The 15464-nt window shown below is 43.9% G+C and overlaps 1 protein-coding gene across 1 annotated transcript in view; it reads right to left on the reverse strand.

Annotated features, from left to right (window-relative positions):
* Positions 1–721: 721 nt before the first annotated feature.
* LOC138282899 (GDP-L-fucose synthase-like) overlaps positions 722–15464 on the reverse strand; it is a 70636-nt gene continuing 55893 nt past the window's right edge. Inside the window, exons 10-11 of the mRNA XM_069220910.1 lie at positions 14723–14822; positions 722–2602 (exon numbers count right to left, since the gene is read on the reverse strand). Coding sequence (XP_069077011.1) covers positions 2547–2602; positions 14723–14822 — 156 coding nt within the window. The 3' untranslated portion in view covers positions 722–2546. The remainder of the gene's footprint in view (positions 2603–14722; positions 14823–15464) is intronic.

A 15464-nucleotide genomic window follows, 5' to 3' on the forward strand; every position in this document is an offset into this window, starting at 1 on the left:
GATGTCATCGCAGCAGATTGGTGGGGACCCTGAGCTCACCCAGCCTAGTCAGCCACTGTACTAGACTCACTTGGAGAGGACCTGGTCTGTGGCTGGGTACAGAGAAGATGGTTTTGGACCTTCAATTTTTGGAGCACTCAGTATATCTCCAAGTATAATCCATCAGCAAAGAGTCAGTGACTGACCAATAGATGTAAGTGTTCATGTCAAGCTTCAGCTGGAAGTTGAAGGTTATAAATTAGTCAGGGAAAGAGGAAGGCTGGATGATGTGGAGAATTCTTTTCTATGTGAACTGGAGAGACAATCATATTTCCATTTAAGGTGTATGAGGTCTGCAGGGGAGTACAGTGAATCCTGCCACCAATTTTGCCTCACATGGTCCAAGCATCCCTTGGAGACAGTGTTAACTACAATGTGGATGATAGAGATCAAGTTTTACTAATAAATTAGTGGCATAGAAGTTAGCATACTGTGACTTCAAATCCTACATTTAAAGGCCTAACAGAGAAAGTAACTAGAAATGTAAATTGCACATGTTTAAATACTGGTGTACATTTGTGGCTGCCACTCGTATTTTGATATCACGTTTAACATGAAGGCATTGTGCATACATAACTGAGTGAATTATTAATAAATATTAACCTGAAAGTATTATTTTCAAGTAATACAGTAGAAATAAAATAGGAGTATCAAATGAATATGAATTAAATACACTTATATTGAATTAAATTGATTTATTAGTGCAAATTGCATGTGTGCAGAAAATAAATGTAAGTTTACATTTGCTTTAACATGACAAATAACATTTTAAATTAAATAATGTTTGCATATGTGATTTGAATTGTAAGGTGCACAATAGGTTTATTAATGTATAATTGTATTAATGTGCATTTAGACTTTCTTAGCTTGACTAGGCCTGAAGTTTCATTATGCAAGCAGCAATGGACGATCACTTGTTTATTCTGTCTCCTCTGACCTGAATTCTTTCCCTAGGTTACTACTGTAATGTTGAATGTCATTTTGTATTGTAGGCAAAGAGCATGTTTTAGGTTTAACAATGTTGCAGTATTTGTTGTAGCTGTTGAATAAGACAGGAAACTTGCAGTTCGCATGTGAAAGAATATTAGTATATTGTATGTCCTCAAGTAAAAAATTATTAGAAAATGTAATATTTTGGCGGAATTAAAGGAAGAAGTTCAGCTAACAACGCACTTTTGTTGAGAAGATTCAGAAAAATTGCAAACTTGGTGGTATCACAGCTTGCCATTGGATGCCGAAATCAACGCCCAGAGTGTGCCCACCTGAAGGGCCAATGAATGAATTGTGCATATTTTAATTAGTGAATAACTTTGAAACTGGAGTTAGTTCTCTCTGGTCTTGAAGTTATCCAGAACCTTGTCCACGTCTGTCTAGTCTGATGTCACCCTCTCATCTTCAAGTCCCCTAATGAGTTTTCGCATCACAGGCATAATTGCCCAATGCAGTTTCAATACTAATATGCCCTACTAATTCTGAATGGCTGATTTGTCCTATGTGCAGTTGTGTTCTGCACCATCCTGGTGCTGCTCTCAATTGACGCCAGAAGGTGACCGCTCTGCCTGGTGAACTACTACTGTCTGCTGTCCCATGAGGACAGGTATAACTAAATGTGGTTTCTCGTTTCCTTTTTAGCTCAGGCACTTACACCAGCATTACTTTTAGAGTTAGAAGCCCAAGTTAGATGTTTTTTTCCAAATTATTTTTGTCTTTCTTTTATTTTCGCTTTTGCCCACGTGTTAGTTTGTCACACATGTGCAAGCCCAATTTTGGTTAATAAGGATGGCCCAGCTTTTAAATTGATTGATCAAACTGTACTTTGACGATTTACTGATGACAGTGGTCACCTGCTTTGAAATCTGATAATAATGTTCATATTGTGTTGTTAATCTATATCATTCTTTTGGGATGTTTAATAGTATTAATGTTTAGTTGGTTGAATCTTTTCAGATGTTTTCGTCAGCCAATGGTTTTCATGTATGTTGATAATTTAGTTTGCACACCCATTTACCGGACATTGGTTTTGGGATTGTATTCAAGCTTTGTAACTTATTCAGATTGGAGTTTTCATTGGAGTTTAAATTGCTCATGGTGTTAAAATTGTTTATGGTTCATGTCATTGATTTGTGATTGTATAAATCTGAGTACTACATCTGTCACCAAGCCCAAAGATTTAGTCAACCTCTGAGGGTGAGAATGGTGATGTGGTCTCACCCTAGAGCTTGTGGTTTCTGAACCCGAGGCCAGAAGAAGACCTCCATAGGCAGAAGGAACACCTAGCCACAAAAAGCAGACTAGCAACAAAGTCCTGATCAGTTTCCCATCACCAAAGTACTTGCAGCATTTGAGTTTTCCAATTGCTAGAATTCACTCTACAGGGAGCAACAGATGTATCCCTTCACCGACACAGCACCAACATGGCCAGCACTGACCACTCCAGTCCTCTGGGACTGGAGCCCTGGTAAGAATCCATCGGCCAAGGAAACCAGCATCTTACTGGTGGCTTTCCTTCATTTTCTGGCCAAATCGTAGTTGGCGTTGAACCAATCGCAAGACTCTTGAACCGCTGAAACAGAGAGAGTGCACAGGCATAGATTAGAGTTACACATCTGTCTTCCAGTTTAATATATTTTAATGAAAACATTACACAAAGTTGTTCATGAGTGCCACTCGCCTCATCTTAAAGAAAAGAGCAACATTAAAAGGGAGGAGGAATGTACACTGCCGAGTCACATTTCCAACAAGCACAGTTAAATAGGACACTATCACGGAGGTTAAAGACCATTGAGAAAGGGTCAACGTGGAAGGCAACAACAACAAAATATTTGGAGACCACTTACTGACCCAATGAGCTATTTCCTTTTTAAAGACACTGCTGAATATTCTGGGAATAAATCTGCACTGTTTAAGGCCAAAATATTCATCCCTAACCCAGAAGGACCTTTTTGCCCTATCATGACGATAACTAACTTTAAGCCTCAACTCTCGAATATTAAAGGCACAATCTCTCTCCTGAAAACAGTCGCTGGACTGTGCTGACCACCCAGTATAACACTTTCATTTCTTGAAATGCGCCTACTCCATGTGGGACAGGGATGGTGGGAAGCCTATGCAATGCTTCTTTTAAGCATTTACATTTAGATTTTTGCCAGTGAGAACGTATTAAGTACTACAATTTAACTGAAATATTTTTTGCAATGTGGGGAACTACAAGGTACACTATTAGTGTTTATTCTGTGAGGCAGTCTTGGGGTGCATTGCAGAATAAACAAAACGTGTTGTCAGAAGGAAAACAACTACATTCTCTGTAAAAATGCTAGACTTTGTATTGGAAAAAGTGTTTAATGGACACTTTTTGAACTTTACACTTGAGTTAGTGTTTGTGGTGCTCAAGCATTCTTAGGTGAGAGGAGAACTGCTGTGTTTCTTATTTAGACCCTATGGACAACGGGTTACCCCACTGCTTAGCTCCCGATTAATGTGAAAATTCTCCTATTCGCACACAGCGTGAGGCACTGAATATTTAGAATTCAAACGAGAAGGACAGGCCACCATTCACCATAAAAACTAGAAGGCGAGGCTGCACCTTGCCAGCACTTTATTTTGCTTAATTTATCTTTCTTGACTTTAACACTAACTAAGCTACAAAGCATTGCACATCAGCTACAAAGAAAGTCCAGCTACAAGGGCTGTGTAACATATAGTAACTTGATTAAAGTACTGACATCCATCCCCTGTCCCCTCCTGAAGAACAGACTCGGGTCCAGTGCGGCGTGAAGAGACGAGACAATGGGAGACCCTGATTGTGTTGAATCCCCCTACACAGGTTTCAATACAGTAGGTAAAATGGTACTGTTCCCCAGATGGTCTAAGACAGTTGTCAGAGCAGTTGGAGAGCACTAGGAGGAGAAAAAACAGATGCTGCAATTTGGCAAAATGTTGTATTAATGGAGCCCCCCTCGTTGTCAATTTGTGACTGGTTTATATTAAGTGTTGGCTATTCCAATGCTAGCATTTGCCACAGTCCAATGAACCAGAGGGCAATGAGTTGAGCATCCTTTCTCCAGAATAAAGCGATGGGCTGCCTCGCCTCTACCGCCAGGATATGAGAGTGTAAAAGGCAAACGTGAGAGCGGACCCCTTCAAGGATTGCTGCCCACTGGCCCAAGATGGCAACCACCAGCAGTGCTGGAAAGGGGAATCTCAAGACACCCATGATATGGCTTAAGGTCTCCTTGGAAACATCTGGGCTAGGAGCAGGAGGACCAAATACAGAGGAAGATTCCTCTGTCATCCAGACCTCACCAGCAAACTTCCAGCGCGGTTGAATACAGGAATACCAATGTCATCTACAGTTGTAGATCACCTTATATGTGGCTTTCCTGGGGGGGCTGCATGAAAATCCGATGGCTCTCGTTGTACTAAGTTGAAGCCATATTTATTGGGCCATATGGGCTGTTAAAAGGCAAACAAATGACAGAACCCTTAACAAATGTAACACAACGACATATACTGAGGGTAAGGCACGAGTGAAAGCTCCAGACAAGAATGAGACGAGGCTAAAGCAGGATTCATGAGGAAATTCATCAGAGTGCAATGATGGAGAGAAAACATGGGAAACACAATGAAACAACAAGAAACACAAATGAGCACTTGGTAAATTTAATGCCCTTTAAGCTTTAGGGATGCTGGACCAAAGAAATGTCCATGCTTTGTCAGTGACTGCTCTATTTATCTCTCCGGCCTGTGTTCAGAGAACCACTTCTTTACATGACCACTTGCTTGCTGTCTCCTTTATGCAAGGAGACAAGACTCTTGTATCAAAGTAGGACTACCTTAGTTCTTCTAAGTGGGTTAGTGTGCTGCGGCTGCTTCTGCGTTGATGTGGAGGGGCCAGTATCTGAGCAGGGAGCACTGCAGCCTTTCTGTGCTAACAATCTACTTACATTACCTTAGCCGTTCTTTGAGAAACCTGACGTTTCTGTAAAGTGATCTCCTATAGTTTATGTGCTTTAATTGCCACAATGGATTTTCATCTTCATCTGATATGCCTTGAGATCAGATCCTTATCTTAAAAAAGGGCACCTTTGTTAAGAAATATTGCTATATCTCTCCTGTGACCCTGCAGCTTCATTCTATGTGTGCAGTCAAGGCTGACTGATGGGTGGAGCATCTGAGAGGATGTTGATGAAACTTCTATATTTCCTCCTTCGGAACGCCACTGACCCCTATAATACTCCGTCTGGAGTATTTGACACCCTCCTGCCTGTTTTGGAACACAATGTTTTGTTCTTGCAGCATCTCAGTACTGGCCCACACCTGTGCTTGCACCTCCAACTGGTTATCAACCATCAACTCCAGGTTATCAGTTACACCTCTGCACCCTCAATTCCACTATCTCTCCTCACAGCTTCTGAAGACATAAAATCCATTCATACTGATCCAATCTTCAATTCTACATCCCATAAGAAACCATCCACATATTCCTGCATGATGCTGGATAGCACTGGGCTCTGTCTCGCTTCTGCAGGGAAGTGGTCACCAGTGTGTCATCGAACAACCTCAAGTCCTTTCCACAGAGACTGGTGCTGCATCCTTTGTTCTCATTCCTGCCCAAAGTCCGGACAGACTCTAGCCTGAACTAGGAAATAGCTTCCTTTGCTGGCCCGACACATTTCACCTCGCCATTCTGATTCACCCTAAGCAGGTGAGTGTGGTACCATCACCACAGCCAACACAGAGGTTGAGTACTGCTTCCACCAATAGTGCAGGAGTGATATATATATAATATATATTTATATATGTTATTTTTAAGGTTTAAGGTGGGTATAAGTTTTTGCGTGGAAAGGGTCATTTTAGGTTTTATGGTAGGTATGAGGTTTTGGGTGTTTTTTTGTGGGTGTTTTTATTTTTAGATTTTAGGGTGGATATGAGTTTTTGGTTGGTAAGTGTTTTTTTAGAGTTTAGTGCGAGTATGGGCTTTTGTGTGGGAAGTGTTTTTTTAGGGTTTAATGGTGGGTATGGGTTTTTGGGTGTTAAGTGTTTTTAACCTTTTTAGTGCGGGTGTCGGCCACTGGCAGACGCCCACACTCCCTCCCTGATGCAGGTCACAACCAGTGGGCGACACCAGGGAGGGTATTAATAAATCCTCGGGTGCGTTGCACCCAAGTATTTTTTTATTTTTTTTCTCCTTTCCCCGGGAGACACGGAAGCTTCCGTGTCTTCCCCCCACCCGCCACTTGCTGACGTTACAAAGTTGTTTTCCCCATCGAAGCAGGAAGCAGCCTTGCGGCCGCTTCCTGCTTCAATGGGGAAAACGGCCTTCCCCACGTTCGGGAAGGCCTCGTAAGAAAGGGGAGAGTCTCCTCTTTCTTACGAGGCCTTCCTGAAAGTGTTTCCTGGCCCCCGATCGCAGCACAGCTGCGATCGGGGGCCAGGAAACACTTTCAGGTTTCCTGGTCCCCGACGCCAGGGATTTCACTTGGGGGGGTCGGCCCCCTCAGAAAACGGGCCGCACCACCCCCCCTGGGGGCATTTTTAAAAAAAAGGTAGGTGCCCCTCCCGGGGGGAATTTTTTTTTTTTTTTTTTTTTAAATGAATAAAATAAAATAAAAAGACAGGGGGTCGCCCGTGGGCAGGGTGATCCCCTGTGGGGGCAATATTTTTTTTAGATGTTGTAGGTTTTCCCTGGGGGCCATTTTGGCCTCCAAGGAACCGTACAACAACTAAAAAAAAATTGAACTATATATAGATCTATATATATATATATAGATATATCTATGTAGATATATCTATGTACATGGATATATCTATAGATATATCTATGTAGATATATATATATATATATATATATAGATCTATATATATCAATCAATCAAAGAGATTTATAAAGCGCGCTACTCACCCGTGAGGGTCTCAAGGCGCTGGGGGACGGGGGGGGGGAGACGGGGTGAGGGAATGGGGCTGGGAGGTTCACTGTTCGAAAAGCCAGGTTTTGAGGCCCTTCCTGAAAAGAAGTAGGTTTTGGGTCTTGCGAAGGTGGGTTGGGAAGGCGTTCCAGGTTTTGGGTGCAAAGTAGGAGAAGGATCTGCCCCCGGTGGTGTTGTGTTTGATGCGGGGGACAGAGGCGAGAGAGAGGACAGCTGAGCGGAGGTTTCGTGTGGGGGTGTGGAAGGTGACTCTCGTTGAGGTAGGCAGGGCCTGTGTTGTGGAGTGATTTGTGTGCGAGGATGAGGATCTTGAAGGTGATCCTTTTGTCAATGGGGAGCCAGTGGAGGGATTTGAGGTGTGGATAGATGTGTTTGTGTCGGGGGGAGGTCGAGGATGAGTCGTGCTGCTGAGTTCTGGATGCGTGTAGTTTGCGCTTGAGTTTTAGAGTGGTGCCGGCGTAGAGGGCGTTTCCGTAATCAAGTCTGCTGCTGATGAGTGCGTGAGTGACAGTTTTTCTGGTCTCTGTGGGGATCCATTTGAATGTTTTTTTCAGTATACGGAGTGTGTTGAAGCATGAGGAGGTGAGAGCGTTGATTTGTTGGGTCATCGAGAGGGAGGAGTCTAGGATGATGCTGAGGTTGCGTGCGTGGTTGGCGGGGGTGGGTGCAGGGCCTAGCATGGTGGGCCACCATGAGGGGTCCCAGGTGTTTTTTTGTGGGCCAAAGAGGATTATTTCGGTTTTGCTTGAGTTGAGTTTCAGGTGGTTGGCTGTCATATATATATCACTTTTGTCAATATGTGTGTGGTTTCCCTGGGGGGGAAAAGGGTCAGACTTGTCTAGTGGCAGTTTTAGTGCCATAAAGAAGCGCAGAAGGTTTATATGCTTGCTGCAAAGAGCAAATCTGTATTTTATGTAAATAGCTGAGTAAATTAGTAAAGTCAGCCATTACCTGCGCTATAATACCAATGAAATGTATGTGCGGGGTGGAGGGCGGCTATGGAGAGATGAAGGGCACTTTTGCTGGGTGGTAATGAGGGAATCCTAGGAGGAGGGAGTGGGAGCACCAATAATGATTGTTGGACTGGGCGCAGGAGGTGCTAAAGACTGTGACGAATGGTATTTGACAAGGTGATTTGGGTGGAAGTAAATTTGTGGCTCCTCTCAGATTCCAGAACTTTCTGTCACTGAAATGTGAGGAAAACGTGTTATTTTAGCCACATTTTGAGGTTTGCAAAGGATTCTGGGTAACAGAACCTGGTCAGAGCCCCACAAGTCACCTCATCTTGGATTCCCCTGGGTTTCTAGTTTTCAAAAATGCGCTGGTTTGCTAGGTTTCCCCAGGTGCCGGCTGAGCTAGAGGCCAAAATCCACAGGTAGGCATTGTTTTCTATGAAAAAATTTGATGTGTCCACGTTGTGTTTTGGGGCATTTCCTGTTGCGGACGCTAGGCCTACCCACACAAGTGAGGTATCATTTTTATCGGGAGACTTGGGGGAACTCTGGGTGGAAGGAAATTTGTGGCTCCTCTCAGATTCCAGAACTTTATGTCACCATAATGTGAGGAAAACGTGTTTCTTTAGCCAAATTTTGAGGTTTGCAAAGGATTCTGGGTAACAGAACCTGGTCAGAGCCCCACAAGTCACCCCATCGTGGATTCCCCTAAGTCTCTAGTTTTCAAAAATGCACGGGTTTGGTAGGTTTCCCTATGTGCCGGCTGAGCTAGAGGCCAAAATCTACAGGTAGGCACTTTGCAAAAAACAGCTCCGTATTCTGTCAAAAAATGTGATGTGTCCACGTTGTGTTTTGGGGCATTTCCCGTCGCGGGCGCTAGGCCTACCCACACAAGCGAGGTATCATTTTTATCGGGAGACTTGGGGGAACGCTGGGTGGAAGGAAATTTGTGTCTCCTCTCAGATTCCAGAACTTTCTGTCACCGAAATGTGAGGAAAACTTGTTTTTTTAGCCACTTTTTGAGGTTTGCAAAGGATTCTGGGTAACAGAACCTGGTCAGAGCCCCACAAGTCACCCCATCTTGGATTCCCCTAGGCCTCTAGTTCTCAAAAATGCACAGGTTTGGTAGGTTTCCCTATGTGCCGGCTGAGCTAGAGGCCAAAATCTACAGGTAGGCACTTTGCAAAAAACACCTCTGTATTCTGTCAAAAAATGTGATGTGTCCACGTTGTGTTTTGTGGCATTTCATGTTGTGGGCGCTAAGCCTACCCACACAAGTGAGGTATCATTTTTATCAGGAGACTTGGGGGAATTCTGGGTGGAAGGAAATTTGTGGCTCCTCTCAGATTCCAGAACTTTCTGTCACCGAAATGGGAGGAAAACTTGTTTTTTTAGCCACTTTTTGAGGTTTGCAAAGGATTCTGGGTAACAGAACCTGGTCAGAGCCCCACAAGTCACCCCATCTTAGATTCCCCTAGGTCTCTAGTTTTCAAAAATGCACAGGTTTGGTAGGTTTCCCTATGTGTCGGCTGAGCTAGAGGCCAAACTCTACAGGTAGGCACTTAGGAAAAAACAGCTGTGTTTTCTGTCAAAAAAATGGGATGTGTCCACGTTGTGTTTTGGGGCATTTCCTGTCGCGGGCACTAGGCCTACCCACACAAGTGAGGTATCATTTTTATCGGGAGACTTGGGGGAACGCTGGGTGGAAGGAAATTTGTGGCTCCTCTCAGATTTCAGAACTTTCTGTCACCGAAATGTGAGGAAAATTTGTTTTTTTAGCCACTTTTTGAGGTTTGCAAAAGATTCTGGGTAACAGAACCTAGTCAGAGCCCCACAAGTCACCCCATCTTGGATTCCCCTAGGTCTCTAGTTTTCAAAAATGCACAGGTTTGGTAGGTTTCCCTAAGTGCCGGCTGAGCTAGAGGCCAAAATCTACAGGTAGGCACTTTGCAAAAAACAGCTCTGTATTCTGTCAAAAAATGTAATGTGTTCACGTTGTGTTTTGGGGCATTTCCTGTCGCGGGCGCTAGGCCTACCCACACAAGTGAGGTATCATTTTTATCGGGAGACTTGGGGGAACATAGAATAGCAAAACAAGTGTTATTGCCCCTTATCTTTCTCTACATTTTTTTCTTCCAAATATAAGAGAGTGTGTAAAAAAGACGTCTATTTGAGAAATGCCCTGCAATTCACATGCTAGTATGGGCACCCCGGAATTCAGAGATGTGCAAATAACCATTGCTCCTCAAAACCTTATCTTGAGCCCATTTTGGAAATGCAAAGGTTTTCTTGATACCTATTTTTCACTCTTCATATTTCAGCAAATGAATTGCTGTATACCCAGTATAGAATGAAAACCAACTGCAGGGTGCAGCTCATTTATTGGCTCTGGGTACCTAGGGTTCTTGATGAACCTACAAGCCCTTTATATCCCCGCAACCAGAAGAGTCCAGCAGACAAAACGGTATATTGCTTTTGGAAATCTGACATCACAGGAAAAAGTTACAGAGTAAAACATAAAGAGAAATGGCTGCTGTTTTCAGCTCAATTTCAATATTTTTTATTTCAGGCGTTATTTTCTGTAGGAAAGCCTTGTAGGATCTACACAAATGACCCCTTGCTGAATTCAGAATTTTGTCTAGTTTTCAGAAATGTTTAGCATTCCGGGATCCAGCATTGGTTTTACACCCATTCCTGTCACTAACTGGAAGGAGGCTGAAAGCACCAAAAATAGTAAAAATGGGGTATGTCCCAGTAGAATGCCAAATTTGTGTTGAAAAATGTGGTTTTCTGATTCAAGTCTGCCCGTTCCTGAAAGGTGGGAAGATAGTGATTTCAGCACCAGAAACCCTTTGTTGATGGCATTTTCAGGGAAAAAAACACAAGCCTTCTTCCGCAGCCCTTTTTTTCCATTTTTTTGGAAAAAACGAAATTTTCACTGTATTTTGGCTATTTTCTTGGTCTCCTCCAGGGGAAACCACAAACTCTGGGTACCATTAGAATCCCTAGGATGTTGGAAAAAAAGGACGCAAATTTGGCGTGGTTAGCTTATGTGGACAAAAAGTTATGAAGGCATAAGCGCGAACTACCCCAAATAGCCAAAAAAGGGCTCAGCACTGGGGGGGGAAACGGCCCAGCAGCTAAGGGGTTAAGGGCTTAGGATGGGTCTGGGTTTGTACACACACACACACACAATATACTTACACAAAGTTTTACTACGCATATGCCTTTACCAAACATGATCTACAACTACATTTTTGTTGTAAACACATCCGTGGTAGTGTTGTGGTCAACGTAATGACCGCGGAGTAAAGGCATGCGTGGTTCAGTCAACCTCCACCACGGAGAGGGTATGTGTTACTGTTTGAGGACTGAGGTGAAGAGGAGGAAGACCTAAGAATAATGAAGATTATTTGTAAATAACCGAAGCACCGTTTAGCCTTAAACAATTAAGGCCATTTAAAATCAGCCACTATTAGCACTGGGGTGAAGCTATCTGCCCTAGTAAAAACCAGAAAGACAGGGTTTTGTTTATGACTCTTTAATTTGCATTTCCGCTGTGGTATGAAGCATGCTAAACCGTCTCAGTCACTGTGTTAAAATGTTATATTATTTACTTTCAATGCATGTGCTGCGGACTCGCTCCGAGAGGAGATCAGAATATTAAGCGGCCATCGAAAGGTGAGCAAAGCGAATATCCAACAAATACTCTATTAGAATTCAAAAATGCAGAAAACCAGCCCAGTTACAAACAGGCTTCGTTATTAACTAGATAGCAGAATGTTGTTGTCATAGTAACTAATGTAAACTCAAGGCTTACTTTTCTGATATATTAAAATAATTAACTAAAATTGCCTAGTTCTAATTTTGAACCTTGGCAGCTAGTAACCTTGCTTCCATATCCCTCGATGCAGTCTGCCCAGAACACACCTTTTTTGTTTTGCATTATTGCTAATCAGACTGAAATCAAAAAAATGATTACTTTGCTGTGCTATTATCCGGTAGCACACTCCTAGTGTGCTAGAGACTAGGGCGGTATAAACCCTGCCGACAGTGGCAACACAAAGGCTTCTCTTAACAAGCGAATTAACCTGTAAAGGAAAGATTAAGGGAGTAATAGCATCTTTGGTGGCTTCTTATTGGGACCTCCAGTTCTCGATATCATCACAGAAAAGTTAGCTAGAGAGTTCTGCAAAGACAAATGGAACATATTTCCAGTTCCAGGAAGGAAAGATATGATCTCTGAGGAAAGCTCTAACTTCTGCATGGCATTTTTGTAGTAGGAGGCGTTTCATCATATTGTTTACGCACAAATGGCAGGATTTATTTTTTACCATAGGCTGTACTTTCCAATTTTTTTTAAAATCAAGATGTAAACAAGTAAAAAAATAAGAAAATTATTTCCTCAAACCTTTGAGGAACTATTTCAGATGAGTGAGGAAACAACTTGAATTTGCTTTCTGGAAAGGCCATGCAGCAAAGTTGGAACCACTCCAACTTTCTGGGCTGGTTTTCATTCCGATGGAACAGGCTGGAAATGTGTTTGCCTGCTCGCAGAGCTTTGATTTGCTTCTGAAAGCTCTGGTTTGAATAAGGTCATCTGAGCCCTAAAGAACCTGCTGACATGAGCCAGATGACAAATGGTCTGGGAGTGATGAAACCTCACAGTAGACTAAAACCGGCTGGGATGCAAGTGAATTCCTGTGTTGAGACATGCGTATAGCATCTTCAATATGGCATGCTTGCTACCAGTCATAGAGGTAAACTGAAATAAAGGTACTTGGGATGCCAGGGAGGGTCATAGGGTCATCGCAGTTGCTGCCAAGGCAGTAATTTAACACACAATCTCAGACAGGCTAACCCAGACAACCATCAAAAGGAAACTGGAAGCATTTACCTAAGCAGGTTCGAGGTACCTCACTCGCCCAGAAGAAAGAGCAAATCTGAGTCAAATTTCCTGGAAGAAGCTCCCCGCAATCGCATACGGGTAGTCTGGGCGGAAGTAAAGCAATGTGGGGGAGATGCTGCGACTAAGTTCGGATTACCAATTGGGTGACTTCAGCACCTGTTCATAATTTTAATGTGGAGAGCAGGTAAATCGCCAAATCTGCCGATTAACTTAATCCCCTTTGACCCAGACTGCTCTGGTTGGCTCTGATCCAACATATCTTCTGCGAACAGCGAACTGTGGTCTTCACGCAAGGAGACCAATCAAAGTCCAGCACCTGATCATCAGCTGTAATCCCTCTAGCCAATGGGTCTGAGGCTACCGCAAAGAGCGAGGATAAAAGAGGACCTTCCAGCCGTGTGCCGCTACCAACTGGGAATGATGGGATAAAACTTCCCCCTCCCTCACACTGGCCATGGTTTGTTCCCACAAGAGTCAGACAGGGCCCGAGATCATCTTTAAGGAGCAAAGAGATGACTCCGTTCTAGCACGCGAAAGGGTGTTTCAATGTTAAGAAAGAGCAGTCACTGGACCGTCTTTGCCAGTGGTTCTTAACCTGAGGTCCGGGGACCCCGGGGTCTGCAACACCCACTTAGGCGGTCCGCAAAAGCTTAGAAAACAAAAAATATATAATATTAGAACATTGGAATGTTGGCATGTCCATTGAAGACAATGGACTGCTGCGGGCTTTTACAGGCCGGTAAAAGCCCGCAGCGCCAACATTCCAATGTTCGCTTTGTTCACAGACGGAGCCCGAGGGGATTTAAATCCCCTCGGGCTCCGTTAAATTTTTTTTTTTTTTTAATAGAACATTCTGCCCTGTGTGGCAGAATATTCTAATAGCCTTAGAACCCGCCGTAGCGGGCTCTACCGGCTATTAAAGTCCCTCTCCCTTATTAAATGCCCTCGCCTTCGGCTCGGGCATTTAACGCGGGGAGCGGGCCTTTAATAGCCGGTAGAGCCCGCAACGGCGGGTTCTAAGGCTATTTAACAGGTTAATGAAGTGTATCCATAAAGAATTAGCATGTGTATTAGTTTGATGAATCCTTGTTTACTTAATTGTCTGCATTCTTTTGCAGTTGAAATCATCAACATCTCTTAGACCGGGGTCCCCGGATTTCAATGACTCTGTGGGGATTCCCAGATTTCAATAATGACTCTGTGGGGATTCCCGGATTTCAATAATGACTCTGTGGGGGTCCTTGGATTCCAATAATGACTCCGTGGGGGGGGGGGGGGGGTCCCCAGATTCCAATAATGAGTCCGTGGGGATTCCCTGGATTCCAATAATGACCATTGGGGGGGAATGGGGGTCTCCGGATTTCAGTAATGACTCAGTGGGGGAATCCCTAGATTCCAATAATGACAGGGGGATCCCAAATTCCCATAATGACTCAGTGGGGGAATCCCTAGGTTCTAATAATGACTTGGGGGGTGGGAGGGGGGTGCAAATTACAATAATGACTCAGTGAGGATCCCCCAATTCCAGTAATGGTTAAGTGGGGGTTGGGGGTCCCCGTATTCCAGTAATGGCTAAGTGGGGGCCCACAGAAGTCAAAAGGTTAAGAGGCACTGATCTATATAAGGCGCTAGGAGTCCAGTGTTGTATAAATGCCTAATCTTATGCTGGTTCGTACAGCCAGGCATAAATCACCTACGACCAGGGTGGATGGAGAAGCCAATATTCCCCTGCAGGGAGTTTCAGGGCTTTGTCACGCACCCCAGCAATCTCAATGCCACATTCTTTACTACTACTGACTGTTATTTCATAGGTCAGCGATTTTTTTTTTATTTTTTTTTAAATACACTTCTGTTGTTCAATTTCATTTCGCACCACCGAGTCCTACTAAACATACCTTGCACAAAGGGGGTAAATTTAAAGTCTGGCAGGTACTTCCGCAGCTTGCTGTTGCTGGCCGTCTTCTTGAACTGACCGTCCGACTTGGTCGTGTCGAACTGAAGGCGACAACAGTTAAGGAAGAAATGCAGCACCCAGCCCTGCCCAGCCAACAAATAATGAAGCCCCATCTCAACATAGCAGCACCAAGGAGCCCGTAAGAGAGCGCCCCTAAATACTGCCCGCTACATCTCCCAGCACAAAGTGTGTTGCACTTCTACCCATACAACCCTGTTTCACAGTAGCGGCCCCTGGGTGACGTGATAATGGGCCCCACTCATCACACCATTTGCTGCTCGCACACCAGTTTTGTGGGTTTCACTCTGAAAGCAATTTACTTACACTTGCTTTCGTCAAAGCAAACAGTAATTTTAAGAGGCATCACCAGTTCCAATTACCTAAAAAAGGCAAGAACCAGTGCTTCTCTGCAACCAGACCCAAACATGCACTTATCTACAGCCAAGGAGAATACTTTCAGAAACGAGCTGATGGAATGTGAGCGGCTGCAAGTGCCATAGGGCTATGCATGAAACAGGCTGGAAGGGCTACACCCGCCTCGGCTTACTGGGGGCACACTTCAGAAATGAGAAGCAAGAAGATTTGTTATTTTGGGGGGGAGGGGGGGGCTGTAACTCTGGCATGTGCCACTGGAGATTGTTTAAATGCATAGACTGCACGATATTTAAATGCGGTTCATTGCA

This window comes from Pleurodeles waltl, chromosome 2_2, assembly GCF_031143425.1.
Source record: "Pleurodeles waltl isolate 20211129_DDA chromosome 2_2, aPleWal1.hap1.20221129, whole genome shotgun sequence".
In the NCBI taxonomy this organism is placed as follows: domain Eukaryota; kingdom Metazoa; phylum Chordata; class Amphibia; order Caudata; family Salamandridae; genus Pleurodeles; species Pleurodeles waltl.